Source organism: Tinamus guttatus, unplaced genomic scaffold (genome assembly GCF_059628265.1).
Source record: "Tinamus guttatus ecotype Peru unplaced genomic scaffold, ASM5962826v1 Tinamus_guttatus_pri_ptg001561l, whole genome shotgun sequence".
Lineage (NCBI taxonomy): Eukaryota > Metazoa > Chordata > Aves > Tinamiformes > Tinamidae > Tinamus > Tinamus guttatus.
In genome coordinates, this window is record NW_028290095.1 from 22,164 (window position 1) to 34,589 (window position 12,426).

At 68.0% G+C, this 12,426-nt stretch overlaps 1 protein-coding gene across 1 annotated transcript; it reads right to left on the reverse strand.

Moving 5' to 3' along the window:
* Positions 1–436: 436 nt before the first annotated feature.
* Positions 437–9,901, reverse strand: EHD2 (EH domain containing 2). Its single transcript, XM_088539282.1, has 5 exons — positions 9,503–9,901; positions 7,612–7,709; positions 4,444–4,856; positions 2,709–2,873; positions 437–979 (listed from the first exon to the last, which is right to left on the reverse strand). The coding sequence occupies exons 1-5, from the start codon at positions 9,895–9,897 to the stop codon at positions 437–439; spliced, it is 1,614 nt and encodes a 537-aa protein (XP_088395408.1). The 5' UTR covers positions 9,898–9,901.
* Positions 9,902–12,426: the final 2,525 nt, after the last annotated feature.

A 12,426-nucleotide genomic window follows, 5' to 3' on the forward strand; every position in this document is an offset into this window, starting at 1 on the left:
CATCCCATTGCACCCCCCGCCCCATTGCAACCCCCCATCCCATCGCACCCCCCAAGTCTCCCTCACCCCATTGCAACCCCCCCATCCCATCGCACCCCCCAAGTCCCCCCCATCCCATTTCACCTCCCTCCCCATTGCAGCCCCCATCCCATTGCAACCTCCCCCGTCCCATCGCACCCCCCAAGCTCCCCATCCCATCGCACCCCCCAAGCCCCCTCACCCCATTGCAACCCCCCCCATCCCATCGCACCCCCCAAGCCCCCCACCCCATCCCCGCGCCCCATCCCGCATCCACACGCCGCATAGCGGCCACCTCCACATTTATTGCCACCAAGCCGGGGTAGGGGGGGTGCCAAGCCGCGGGGAGGAGATGTGTGTGTGTGGGGGGGGGGTGTCCGTGCACGCGCGGGGACATCAGGCGACAACCCGGCCCGTGTCACTCGGCCGAGCCCTTGTGGCGCCGCTTGGAGGGCGGCACGAGCCGGCGCGGCAGGTCGGCCGGGAGCCCGCGGCCCTCCAGCTTGGCCCCGATGAGGTGGCCGGCCAGGGCGAACTCCTCGTGGTCCAGCTTGCCGTCGCCGTCCACGTCGCTGAGCTGCCAGATGCGGCCGAGCACGGAGCGGGGCAGGCGCGACTCCAGCATCCAGCCCCGCGCCTGGCGCCCGCTCAGCTTCCCCTCGGCCGGCGCCAGCGTGTAGAAGATCTCGTCGTACTTGGGCTTGTCCTTGGTCACCACCCACTCGTCGCCCGCCTCCTCGTCCTCCTCTTCCTCGCGCTCGTCGGCGCCGGGGGCGAAGGGGCCGCCGCGGGCGCCCTCGAAGGCGCCGCCGTGGAGCTCCGGGGCCGGCGCCTCCCGCTCCTCGCGCCGCAGCAGCGGCACCAGCGCCGCCACGTCCCGCTGCAGCAGCTCCTCGAGGGCCGCCAGCGGCCGCCCCTTGGGCGCGGGGAGCTTGGAGAAGTCCCGGGCCAGGAGCTGCTCCTGCGGGGACGCGGGGACGGCGTGAGCGGGGGGGGCGCGGGGACACGGGGCACCGTGAGCGAGGGGGACAAGGGGACATGGGGACAGCGTGAGCGGGGAGGGCACGGGGACACTGTGAGCGGGGGGGACAAGGGGCAGCGTGAGCGGGGGGGATACGGGGACACCGTGAGCGGGGGGGATACGGGGACACCGTGAGCGGGGGGGACGCGGGGACACCGTGAGCGGGGGGGATACGGGGACACTGTGAGCCAGGGGGACACGGGGACACCGTGAGCGGGGGGGACACGGGGACACTGTGAGCCAGGGGGACACGGGGACACCGTGAGCGGGGGGGACGCGGGGACACCGTGAGCGGGGGGGATACGGGGACACTGTGAGTCAGGGGGACACGGGGACACCGTGAGCGGGGGGACACGGGGACACCGTGAGCGGGGGGGAACAAGGGACAGCGTGAGCGGGGGGGACAGGGGACACCGTGAGCGGGGGGGACAAGGGACAGCGTGAGCGAGGGGGACAAGGGACAGCGTGAGCGGGGGGGGGGCACGGGGACAGCGTGAGTGGGGGGGACAAGGGACAGCGTGAGCAGGGGGGACACGGGGACATGGGGACACCGTGAGCAAGGGGGACATGGGACGCCATGAGCAAGGGGAGAGGGGACAGCGTGAGCAAGGGGGACACGGGGACACGGGGACACCGTGAATGGGGGGGACATGGGGACACCGTGAGCGGGGGGGGGGGGCATGGGGACACGGGGCGCCGTGAGCGAGGGGGACACCGTGAGCGAGGGGACATGGGACAGCATAAGTGAGAGGGGACACGGGGACATCGTGAGCGGGGGGACACGGGGACATCGTCAGTGACGGGGACACGGGGACCCAGGGCGCCGTGAGTGCGGGGACATGGGGACACCGTGAATGAGGGGGACATGGGGACATCGTGAGCGGGGGGTACACGGGGACACGGGGCACCGTGGGCCAGGGGGGGGACAGGAATAGGGGTCAGGAAACACGGGGACATGGGACACAATGAGAGTGACACAGGGACACAGGGATAGGGGACACGGTGAGCAGGACACAGGGAGATGGCGAGTGTGACATGGGGCCACGGGGGACACAGGGACACGACGAGCAGCACGTGGGGACACAGCAGAATGTGGGGACACTGTGAGCGTGGCATGGGGACAGGCGACGCAGTGAGTGTGACACAGGGGCACAACGAGCAGGACACGTGCGACAGGGCACGGCGGCTGCAAGAAGCCGATCCGGGGACCCACGCGGTGCAGAAAAGCCGATTAAAACTCGTTTTCCAGGTGCAAAAGAGCAGCGCATCCAGGTGCAACAGCGGCGTGTCCGGATGCAACGGAGAGGGGCGTCCGGGGGTGCTAAAAGCTCCCAAAAAGTGGATCCGAGCGGCTTATCCAGGGAATGGAGCCGTTTTCCAAGTGCGATAGAGCAGGATATCCGAGTGCAACGCGGAGCGCTGGTTATCGCACCTCCCGGAGACACAAAGCGGATTAAAGCCGGTTATCCGGGTGCAAAAAAGCTGGTTCTGGGATGCCGTGGTGCAAGGAAGCAGGTGGGAGCCGGTTATCCGGGTGCAGCAAGCGGCTTTTCCAGGTGCGGAAAGAGCATTTCCCGTGCGCAAAGCGGGTTTTCTGGGTGCGGAAAGCGGGATTTCTGGGCGCAGAGAGCGCGTTTTTCGGTGCGCGAAGCGGGATCCCCGTGCCCACCTGCATGCGGGCGCAGTCCGGGAAGTCTCCGGGCGGGATGTGCTGCTCCATCTGGATGCGGGCGAAGAGCAGCGGCAGTTTGGCGATGAGCTGCTTCTTCTTGCTGCCCTTGCCGAACACGGCCGGCATCTCCTTCTTGAGCAGCCCCATGATGTGCGCGTGCACCTGCGGTGGCCGATGTCAACGGGGCCCAGGCGTCCGGGCACCCCCCCGCGACGCCCGCGTGGGTTTTTGGGGCTGTTTCGGGGCTTTTGGGGGGATCGTGGTGTGCAAGGTTTGCTTCCTGTGGGACCGTGGGGTGGGAGTGAGTCTAATCCCCATCCCGCCCCGTTCCCATTCCCGGGAGCCGCCTTGGCCCCCGTCCTGGAAAATCCCGGCTCCGGGCGGCTCCGGGTGGGAGGAAACCCCGGGCGCGCAAAGCGCCGCGGCCGCAGGTGGCCGGAAAAGATAAGGAGGGAAAAACGGCTCTGGGAAACGCCGGCCGCTTCCGCCCGGCCGGCCCGACGCCGGGGTGAGGGGCTCAGCCCCGCAATGGACCCGTTCCAGGGGGGGCGCTAATTACTCCCTAACGAGGGCGGCGGAAGGCTCCGCTAACGAGGAAACCGGGCCAGGATGCGGCCGGGCCGGGGGTATTGTTGGAGCCGGGGGGGGAACCGCGCCAGGACCCCCCTCCCTCCCGCCCGCCGCGAGGGGCCCAGGCGTCCGGGCTCTGCAGGTGCCGAATGTGGGTCAGAGGAATCGGAGCCGGGAGGGGACCCGGGGGTCCTGGTTCTGTCCCAAGTGTCTCGGTCCCAGCTCTGGATGGGGGGAACCAGAGCCGGGAGGGGACCCAGGGGTCCTGGTTCTGTCCTGAGTGTCCCGGTCCCAGCTCTGGATGGGGGGAACCAGAGCCAGGAGGGGACCCAGGAGTCCTGGTTCTGTCCCAAGTGTCCCGGTCCCAGTTCTGGATGGAGGGAACCAGAGCCAGGAGGGGACCCAGGGGTCCTGGTTCTGTCCCATGGGAACTGGGAGGGGACCCAAGTATCCCGGTCCCAGCTCTGGATGGAGGGAACCGGAGCCGGGAGGGGACCCAGGGATCCTGGTTCTGGCCCATGTGTCCCAATCCCAGCTCTGGATGGAGGGAACCGGAGCCGGGAGGGGACCCAGGGGTCCTGGTTCTGTCCCATGAGTCCCGGTCCCAGCTCTGGATGGAGGGAACCAGAGCCAGGAGGGGACCCAGGGGTCCTGGTTCTGTCCCATGGGAGCCGGGAGGGGACCCGAGTGTCCCGGTCCCAGCTCTGGATGGGGGGAACCGGAGCCGGGAGGGAACTCAGGAGTCCTGGTTCTGTCCCATGAGTCCCGGTCCCAGCTCTGGATGGAGGGAACCGGAGCCGGCAGGGGACCCAGGGGTCCTGGTTCTGTCCCATGTGTCCCGGTCCCAGCTCTGGCTGGGGGAAACCGGAGCCGGGAGGGGACCCAGGGGTCCTGGTTCTGTCCCGAGTGTCCCAGTCCCAGCTCTGGATGGAGGGAACCGGAACCGGGAGGGGACCCGGGGGTCCTGGTTCTGTCCCATGAGTCCCAATCCCAGCTCTGGATGAAGGGAACCAGAACCAGGAGGGAACCCAGGGGTCCTGCTCTGCAGCAAGGAGAGGATCCGGGCGCCCCGGTCCCAGCTCCGCGGCGCTCGGGACGGTGCCCGGGTCTCCGCACACGGGAAGCGGCTCGGAGGGGCCCCGGCGTCCGGGCAGGCGCTCACCCGGACCAGTCGCGCCCTCTTGACCAGGTCGTTGAGCTTGCGCAGGGCCGAGTTGCGGGGCAGGTTCTGGATGTCGCGGAACAAATCCTGCTCCTCCAGCTCGAAGAGGCGCCGGTTGTCGGCCACGAGCAGCGGTTCGGCCCAGAAGGAGCCGATGAAGACGCGCAGCACCTCGGGGGTGCCGAACACCTTCCCCAGCGACCACATGAGCGCCCCGTACACCCGCATGAGCTGCTGCGTCTCCACCGTGTCGGCCTTGTTGAGCACCACGCGGATCTTGTCCTCGTTGCCCCGCAGCGCCCGGATGGCCTCGGAGAACTCGTCCGAGATCTCCAGCTTGTGCGCGTCGAAGAGCAGGACGATGAGGTCCACGCGCTCCGCGAACCACTGCAGCACGGCCGCGAAGTCGTAGCCTGCGGGGACGGCGGGGCCTGAGCGGGGACGGCCCCCCGGGATCCCCCCCGGGTCCCTGCACCAGAGGGATGTGCCATGGGGGGAGATGGGGGCACATCTGGAATGGGGGGGGGGCAGATGGGGGCACATCTGGAGATGGAGCCGGGTGCCCCTCTGGAGCCTGCAGGACATGGGGGGCATCGGGATGGAACATCTGGGCATGGGGGGGATATGGGGACACATCTGGAGATGGAGCCGGGTGCCCCTCTGGAGCCGGGGACGGCACGTCCTGAGCCGGGACATCCCCCCCGGGATCTCCCCGTATCCCTGCACCGGGCACAGCTGGAGCCCGCGGCACAGCTGGAACGGGGTGGGGGGAGATGGGGGCGCACCTGGAATGGGGGGGAGGTGGGGGCACATCTGGAGCGGGGGGGGGATATGGGAACACATCTGGAGATGGAGCCGGGTCCCCTCTGGAGCCGGGGACGGCGGGACCTGAGCGGGGACGTCCCCCCGGGATCCCCCCCGGGTCCCTGCAGCGGGCACAGCTGGAGCGGGGGGGCGAGATGGGGGCACATCTGGAGCATGGGGGGAGATGGGGACACATCTGGAGTTGGAGGTGGGAGCCGGGTGCCCCTCTGGAGCCTGCGGGACACGGGGGGCATCGGGATGGAACATCTGGGCATGGGGGGGGGAGATGGGGACACATCTGGAAATGGAGTCGGGTGCCCCTCTGGAGCCTGCGGGGACGGCGCGTCCTGAGCCGGGACATCCCCCCGGGATCTCCCCGTATCCCTGCACCGGGCACAGCTGGAGCCCGCAGCACAGCTGGAACAGGGTGGGGGGAGATGGGGGCGCACCTGGAATGGGGGGGAGGTGGGGGCACATCTGGAGCGGGGGGGGGATATGGGAACACATCTGAAGATGGAGCCGGGTGCCCCTCTGGAGCCGGGGACGGCGGGACCTGAGCGGGGACGTCCCCCCGGGATCCCCCCCGGGTCCCTGCACGGGGCACAGCTGGAACGGGGGGGGGGATGGGGGCACATCTGGAGATGGAGGGAGATGGGGGCGCATCTGGAGATGGAGCCGGGTGCCCCTCTGGAGCCGGCAGGACACGGGGGGCATCCGGATGCAACATCTGGGCATGGGGGGGGGAGATGGGGACACATCTGGAGATGGAGCCGGGTGCCCCTCTGGAGCCGGGGACGGCGGGGCCTGAGCGGGGACGTCCCCCCGGGATCCTCTCCGTATCCCTGCACCAGGCACAGCTGGAACGGGGGGGGGAGATGGGGGCACATCTGGAGCATGGGGGGAGATGGGGACACATCTGGAGTTGGAGGTGGGAGCCGGGTGCCCCTCTGGAGCCTGCGGGACACGGGGGGCATCGGGATGGAACATCTGGGCATGGGGGAGGGAGATGGGGACACATCTGGAGATGGAGGGAGATGGGGGCGCATCTGGAGATGGAGCCGGGTGCCCCTCTGGAGCCGGCAGGACATGGGGGGGCATCGGGATGGAACATCTGGGCATGTGGGGGGGGAGATGGGGACACATCTGGAGATGGAGGGAGATGGGGGCACATCTGGAGCGTGGGGGGAGATGGGGGCACATCTGGAGATGCAGCTGGGTGCCCCTCTGGAGTCAGCAGGACATGGGGGGGCATCGGGATGGAACATCTGGGCATGGGGGGGTGGAGCGGGGGCACATCTGGAGCATGGGGGGAGATGGGGGCACATCTGGAGATGGAGCCGGGTGCCCCTCTGGAGTCGGCAGGACATGGGGGGGCATCCGGATGCAACATCTGGGCATGGGGAGGGAGATGGGGCACATCTGGAGATGGAGGGAGATGGGGACACATCTGGAGATGGAGCCGGGTGCCCCTCTGGAGCCGGCAGGACACGGGGGGCATCAGGATGGAACATCTGGGCATGGGGGGGGAGATGGGGGCACATCTGGAGATGGAGGGAGATGGGGGCACATCTGGAGTGTGGGGGGAGAGGGGGACACATCTGGAGATGGAGCCGGGTGCTCCTCTGGAGCCGGCAGGACACGGGGGGCATCCGGATGCAACATCTGGGCATGGGGAGGGAGATGGGGACACATCTGGAGATGGAGGGAGATGGGGGCACATCTGGAGATGGAGCCGGGTGCCCCTCTGGAGCCTGCGGGACATGGGGGGCATCGGGATGGAACATCTGGGCATGGGGGGGTGGAGTGGGGGCACATCTGGAGCATGGGGGGAGATGGGGGCATATCTGGAGTGTGGGGGGAGATGGGGGCACATCTGGAGATGCAGCTGGGTGCCGCTCTGGAGTTGGCAGGACATGGGGGGGCATCGGGATGGAACATCTGGGCATGGGGAGGGAGATGGGGCACATCTGGAGATGGAGGGAGATGGGGGCACATCTGGAGATGGAGCCGGGTGCCCCTCTGGAGCCGGCGGGACATGGGGGGCATCGGGATGGAACATCTGGGCATGGGGGGGAGATGGGGGCACATCTGGAGTTGGAGCCGGGTGCCCCTCTGGAGCCGGCAGGACACGGGGGGCATCGGGATGGAACATCTGGGCATGGGGGGGGAGATGGGGGCACATCTGGAGCCGGCCCTGGGGACCAGGGGTGTGAGTGTGTGTGTGTGGGGGGGCATCACATCTGGGCCGGAGCCGGGGACAGGCGCACAGCTGGCCCGGAGCCGCGGCCACATCTGGATGCGGGGATGCTGCGGGGGGTCCCCACGGGTGCGCCGAGCGCGGGCGGCCTCGGCGGGCGCCCTTACCGCGGCTCACGCGCTGCTTGGCCCCGGACAGGATGCCCGGCGTGTCGATGATGCTGATGCTCTCCAGCACCTGGTTGGGCAGGTGGGCGCACATGAACCTGCCCGGGGAGGCGACGCGTCAGCGCCCGGACGCCTGGGCCCCTTGCGCCACGGGGCAGCCGCCCCAGTGCAGCCGCATCGTCCCCCGGTGCAGCCCCATTGCAGCCCCATTGCCCCCCACTGCAGCCGCATTGCTCCCCAGTGCAGCCGCATTGCAGCCCCACTGTCCCCCAGTGCAGCCCCGTTGCCCCTCATTGCAGCTGCATTGCCCCATTGCCCCCACTGCAGCCCCATTGCAGCTGCATTGTCCCCAGTACAGCTGCATTGCCCCCATTGCAGCTGCATTGCCCCTATTGCCGCCCCATGGCAGCCCCATTGCCCCTATTGCAGCCCCGTTGCCGCCCATTGAAGCCGCATTGCAGCTGCATTGCCCCATTGCAGCCCCGTTGCAGCCCCTGTTGCCCCCATTGCAGCTGGATTGCCCCTATTGCCGCCCCATTGCAGCCCCATTGCAGTCCCATTGCCCCCATTGCAGCTGCATTGCCCACATTGCCCCCATTGCAGCCCCATTGCCCCATTGCAGTCCCATTGCAGCCCCATTGCCCCCATTGCAGCTACATTGCCCCCATTGCCCCCATTGCCACCCCATTGCCCCCATTGCAGCCCCATTGCCCCACTGCAGCCCCCATTGCCCCACTGCAGCCCCATTGCCCCATTGCCCCCCATTGCCCCCATTGCAGCCGCATTGCCCCATTGCAGCCCCATTGCCCCATTGCCCCCATTGTCCCCATTGCAGCACCATTGCCCCATTGCCCCCATTGCCCCCATTGCAGCCGCATTGCCCCCATTGCAGCTACATTGCCCCATTGCCCCCCATTGCCCCATTGCAGCCCCATTGCCCCATTGCCCCTCATTGCCCCACTGCAGCCCCATTGCCCCATTGCAGCCCCATTGCAGCTGCATAGACCCCATTGCAGCTGCATTGCCCCTATTGCTGCCCCGTTGCAGCTCCATTGCCCCCGTTGCACCCATTGCAGCTGCGTGGTCCCCATTGCAGTCTCATTGCCCCATTGCAGCTGCATTGCCCCTATTGCTGCCCCATTGCAGCCCCATTGCCCCCATTGCAGCCCCATTGCCCCATTGCAGCCCCATTGCTCCCATTGCCCCACTGCAGCCCCATTGCCCCATTGCAGCCCCATTGCCCCGCATTGCAGCCCCATTGCCCCATTGCAGCCCCATTGCCCCCATTGCAGCCCCCTTGCCCCATTGCAGCCCCATTGCCCCCATTGCAGCCCCCTTGCCCCATTGCAGCCCCCTTGCCCCCATTGCAGCCCCATTGCCCCATTGTAGCCCCATTGCCCACATTGCCCCCATTGCAGCCCCATTGCCCCCATTGCAGCCCCATTGCCCCACTGCAGCCCCATTGCAGCCCCCTTGCCCCATTGCAGCCCCATTACAGCCCCACTGCAGCCCCGTTGCCCCCCGGTGCCCCCCCGGGCCTGACTCGCTCTTTCCGAGGCGGCGGCACCGGAGCCCTTGGCAGCGCCGCCGCATTCCTGACGTCTGGCTCATCCATCCCGGCCGGGGGCCAGCGCCACCCCCCCCCGCCCCGTCCATTCCTGCAGGAGAGGGGGAGGATCCCGGGGGATTTTCCAGCGGGAAGGAGCTCCCGGCCCCCCCAAACAGCCCCCCCCCCGCGCAGGGCGAGGCTCGAAGTTTCCAGCCGGAGGCTCCGTTTTGGAGCAAAGAGCGCCAAAAAACAGGGGAAAAAAAAGGGCAGGGAGGGGTGGAAAAACGGGGGGAAAGGGAAAGAGGAGCCCCCGGACGCCTGGGCCCCCCGGGGCGCGCTCACCGGTTGAGGAAGGTGTTTCCGAAGGGGTTGAGCTTGCGGAAGGGCTTCTTGGGGTCCACGATGAGCGCGTTGCCCGGCGTGATGCCCGCGCTGTCGCCGTGCATGACGGCCACGAAGCAGTCGGTGGTGGGTTCGGGCCCCACGCGGCTCCCGGGCACGTCCTGCTCCAGCAGGTAGCGGATGAAGGTGGTTTTCCCGGTGGAATACTGCCCGGCCACCAGGACCATGGGCTTGGAGTCGAAGTCGGCGTCTTCCAGCGGCGGCGAGTGGAAGTCGTGGAAGCCGCAGAGCTCCTCGAGCGGGAGCAGCTTGGTCTTGTAGAGCTCCTTGAGGCTCTCGGTGACCGTGCGCACGGCCTCGGGGCCCTTCTCCTGCTTCTTCAGCCAGCTGAACATGGCGGCCCGGTCCGGTCCGGTCCGATCCGCGCCCGGGCGGCCGCCGCGGCTCGGCCCGGCTCGAGGGGGGTCCGGTTCGGTTCGGTTCGGGGGGGACCGGTTTGGGGGTCCCAGCTCAGAGGGTGCCGGTTCTGATCAACTCGGGGGGGGTCCCGGTTCAGTTCGCAGGGTCTCGGTTCGGTCCCGGTTGGGCTCAGCGGGTCCTGGTTCGCTCCGGAGGTCCCGGTTGGTTCTGTGGTCTCAGCCCGGTTCAGGGTCCCGGTTCAGCTCGGGGGGTCCCGGTTCGGCTCAGGGGGTCCCGGTTGGGCTCAGCGGGTCCTGGTTTGCTCCGGAGGTCCCGGTTGGTTCTGTGGCCTCAGCCCGGTTCAGGGGTCCCAGTTCAGCTCAAGGGGGTCCCGTCTCGGTCCCGGTTCGGCTCAGGGGGTCCTGGGTCGCTTCAGAGGTCCCGGTTCGCTCTGGAGGTCCCGGTTGGTTTTGTGGTCTCAGCCCGGTTCAGGGGTCCTGGTTCAGCTCGAGGGGGTCCTGGTTCAGCCCAGGGGGGTCCCGGTTCAGCCTGGGGGGGTCCCGTCTCGGTCCCGGTTCGGTTCAGGGGGTCCCGGTTCAGCTCGGGGGGGTCCCGTCTCGGTCCCGGTTCAGCTCAGGGGGTCCCGGCTCAGCTCAAGGGTTTTGCTTCTGTTCTGGGGGGGTCTCAATTTGGTCCCGGTTCGGGGGCGGTCCCGGTTCGGCCCGGGGGGGTCTCGGTTCAACTCGGGGGTCCCGGTTTGGTTCCGGGGGTCCCGGTTTGGGCAGGCCCTGGATCGGTCCCTGTTCAGGGGGGTCCCTGTTCGGCTCAGGGCGTCCCGGTTCGGGGCGGTCCCGGTTCAGTCCAGATTCGGCTCCGGGGGTCCCGGTTCGGTCCCGGGAATCCCGCGGCCCCCGGGGGCTTTTGCGGCCTCGGGACGGGGAGCGCGAGAAAGTGATGGAAAAATCCCCCCCCCGGGGCGGTTCCGGCCGCGATTCCCCCGCTCCCGAGTCGCTTCCAGGCGGGAATCCCGGTGCCGGCGGGAAGGAGCCGCCGCTTCCCGCGGGATCGGCCGCCGCTTCCCTTGTTTTGCTGCTCTTTTTGGGCAGGGAAAATCCTGCCGCGACGTCGCGGATCCCGCGGAGCCTCTGGGAGCGGCCGGGAGCGGCGGGGCACAAAAGGGCCGGGGCTCCGCGCCGCGCGGATTAGCATAAATTAGCATAGATTAGCATAGAGCAGCGGCGGGCGGGAGCAGCGGCGCGCGAGCCGTTAAAATAAATAAATAAAGGAATTAATTAAATATATGGGACTTTTCCCCGGGCTCTCGGGAAGCGGGAATGCGGCGCCACCAGGCGAGGGCTCCCGGCAGCGGGAGCAGCTCCCGGTCCCATCCCGGTCCCATCCCGGTCCCATCCCGCTCCCAACACCCATCCCGCTCCCATCCCATTCCCCGTCCTGCCCCGCTGCCATCCCATTCCCCGTCCTGCTCCCCATCGCATTCCCATCCCATTCCGCATCCCATTCCCCGTCCTGCCCCGCTGCCATCCCATTCCCCGTCCTGCTCCCCATCGCATTCCCATCGCATTCCCATCCCCCTCCACATCCCATTCCCCATCCTGCTCCCCATCGCATTCCCATCGCATTCCCATCCCGCTCCCATCCCATTCCCCGTCCTGCCCCACTGCCATCCCATTCCCCGTCCTGCTCCCCATCGCATTCCCATCCCATTCCGCATCCCATTCCCCGTCCTGCCCCGCTGCCATCCCATTCCCCATCCTGCTCCCCATCACATTCCCATCGCATTCCCATCCCGCTCCCTTCCCATTCCCCGTCCTGCCCCGCTGCCATCCCATTCCCCATCACATTCCCATCGCATTCCCATCCCGCTCCCATCCCATTCCCCGTCCTGCCCCGCTGCCATCCCATTCCCCATCACATTCCCATCGCATTCCCATCCCGCTCCGCATCCCATTCCCTGTCCTGCCCCGCTGCCATCCCATTCCCCATCCTGCTCCCCATCGCATTCCCATCCCGCTCCCATCCCATTCCCCATCCTGCCCCGCTGCCATCCCATTCCCCATCCTGCTCCCCATCGCATTCCCATCACATTCCCATCCCACTCCGCATCCCATTCCCCGTCCTGCCCCGCTGCCATCCCATTCCCCATCCTGCTTCCCATCGCATTCCCATCCCGCTCCCATCCCATTCCCCGTCCTGCTCCCCATCGCATTCCCATCGCATTCCCATCCCGCTCCCATCCCATTCCCCGTCCTGCCCCGCTGCCATCCCGTTCCCCATCCTGCTCCCCATCGCATTCCCATCCCGCTCCCATCCCATTCCCCGTCCTGCCCCACTGTCATCCCATTCCCCATCCTGCTCCCCATCGCATTCCCATCGCATTCCCATCCCGCTCCCATCCCATTCCCCGTCCTGCCCCGCTGCCATCCCATTCCCCATCCTGCTCCCCATCGCATTCCCATCCCGCTCCCATCCCATTCCCCGTCCTGCCCCGCTGCCATCCCATTCCC